This window comes from Calidris pugnax, unplaced genomic scaffold (assembly GCF_001431845.1).
Source record: "Calidris pugnax isolate Ruff unplaced genomic scaffold, ASM143184v1 scaffold39, whole genome shotgun sequence".
Taxonomy (NCBI): domain Eukaryota; kingdom Metazoa; phylum Chordata; class Aves; order Charadriiformes; family Scolopacidae; genus Calidris; species Calidris pugnax.
Genome location: NW_015090828.1, coordinates 9,688,495 through 9,690,766, shown reverse-complemented (window position 1 = coordinate 9,690,766; position 2,272 = coordinate 9,688,495). Strand labels below are relative to the sequence as shown.

The 2,272-nt window shown below is 53.9% G+C and overlaps 1 protein-coding gene across 1 annotated transcript in view; it reads left to right on the top strand.

Annotated features, from left to right (window-relative positions):
* ADAMTS14 (ADAM metallopeptidase with thrombospondin type 1 motif 14) overlaps positions 1–2,272 on the top strand; it is a gene marked incomplete at its 3' end in the record, with an annotated part of 71,765 nt that overhangs the window by 6,148 nt on the left and 63,345 nt on the right. Inside the window, 2 exon segments of the mRNA XM_014940356.1 lie at positions 257–687; positions 1,123–1,192. Coding sequence (XP_014795842.1) covers positions 257–687; positions 1,123–1,192 — 501 coding nt within the window.

The following is a 2,272-nucleotide window of genomic DNA, read 5'->3' as shown; positions in this document are numbered from 1 at the left end:
GGGGGGGTGTTGGTTTTGATGGGGAATTTTGGGGGGGAGACGAGTGGAGGCTGGTGGGAACTGGTTGGAGCGCTTGGAGCACATCAACCCGAGTTGATTCTGCCCAGTTGAAGCTACAAAGAGAAGGGGTGGGGGGGTTGTGGGGCTCGCCAAAGGCAACCCCACTCTTTGGGTTGGCCACCGCCACCCCGGGGTGGGGGATGCTCCATGCCCATGGCTTCCCTCCCTCTTTTTTTCCCCCCCCTTCCCCTGGCAGAGCTCCTCCTGTCCGGCAAACTCAGCGAGTATGGTGTGATCGTCCCCTTCAGCGCCGATTGCCGGGGTCGCTTCCTCTCACACGTGGTGTCCGGCCAGGTGGCGGTGGGGTTTGGAGAAGCTCCTTGCCCCCCATCCCACCATCATCATCACCACCATCATCACCATCACCGCCGCCGCCGCATCCCCCGCAGCCCCCTGGATGAGTCCCCCCAACGCCGCTGGCTCTACTTCAACGTCACGGTTTTTGGGAAGGAGCTGCACCTCCGGCTGAGGCCCAACCGCCGGTTGGTGCCGCCGGGGGCCGTGGCTGAATGGCAGGAGGATTTTGAGGTGCTTTTTCGGGAACCCCTCCGACGGCGCTGCCTGTTCACCGGTGACATCTCCGGCATGCCCGGCGCCGCCGTGGCCATCAGCAACTGTGACGGACTGGTAAGGACCCAGGCTCGGAGGGGGTGGTCTGTGCACGCTGCCTGTCTCTCGGGGTGGTTTTCTCCAAAAGAGGTGGACCACAGTTTTCCTGAAACCTGATATTTTGATGATTGTAGAATCGTAGAACGGTTTGAGTTGGAAGGGACCATAAAGATCATCCAGTTCCAACCCCCCTGCCCTGGGCAGGGACACCTCCCACCAGACCAGGTTGCTCAAAGCCCCCTCCAACCTGGCCTTGGACACCTCCAGGGATGGGGCATCCATGATGCCTGAGGTGGACATCTCCCCGTTTCTGGCTGGCCACTGTCCCCACGTGGCTTGCGGTGTAAGCAGGGCAGGATACTTCACGTGTGAGTGCTTCACCCCACTGCTATATTTATTTAAAATGGTTAAAAACATTACCTGTCCCATGTCCCCGCTGCCTCCTGCCCACAGGTGGACACTGTCAGATGCCATTATGCCCTGAGGCTCTGCCCTGCCTCTGGGCTGGTACCCAACGCCGCTGGTGATGCTGCTGCATCCTCCCTCACCCCCCCTTTTTACTTCAGGAACTATTTTGCTGCGTTTTCCACCTCTTAAATGAGGCTGTGTGAGCTTGAGCATCTCCTGACATCACTCTTAGTGTGCCATCTTGCTCCCGCTCCTGTTTTGGGGAACAACCTCTCATTTTTTTCCCTACTTGGAGCCTTTGGGGCTTTCTGAGCACCGAGTGAGCGCAGTTCAGCATCCCAAACTTGCTGCTGCAGAGCTTTAATTGCTTAAAAGGCTCTGTTCCCTCCTTTAGCCTCAGTGTCTGGTCTGCCCCTGGGTTTCGTACGTTTGATAAACTTGAGGAATGGCTTCTTCTTATTATTTTTACACCTTTGGCCCGTTGCCCTTCAAATTTCCTTGGAGCCAATTTAATTCGTGTTTCAGGTGCCAGCGTTTTTCTCCTGGTACCACTTCACGTTACTCCTGGGTTGAAAGAAATGTCTTCTTTTGTCCTTTTTTTTTTTTATTTTTTTTATTTTTAATACATTTCTTTTTTTGGGTTGTTTTATTCTGGGAGTTCCTTAGCCAATTTTGGCTGCTGCTAGCACGAACAATTTGGCATTCCTTTCTTTTTATACAGTGCCTGGTGTTACTATATGAGCAGAAATGATAGAGCAGCGTGGCTAGAAATACGTATTTCGCCTACGTATACTGCTTGGTGGGTTGGTGGGGTGGTTTTTTTTGGTGCCAACAATTTGGGCACATAATCCACACCTTTTGAAGCGTCTTGTTTGCGATCGGATGAAGAAGCTGTGAACTTTCTCCGTGGGCTGGTGAATTTGGGCAGGTTTGAAAGCTTTGAAGGTATTTCCTACCAGTCCTGCGAGCAACTGGTAGTGGCTGCGTCTGGAATGAAAAGCTGGGTTGGGTTTTTTTTTCCAGTGTGCAGGTTGCATTGTAGGCATAATTCCTGGTGGCATCACAAGCTCAGGGATGCTGGAAGCCATCCGTAGCCGAGTCCATCTCCCCGCCGCGCCGGGATGCAGCGGGGATGATCTTAAGGGGGTTTTTCTTCCCCAGAGCCCACTCTACTCTCAGGCTCCATCTCATGTAG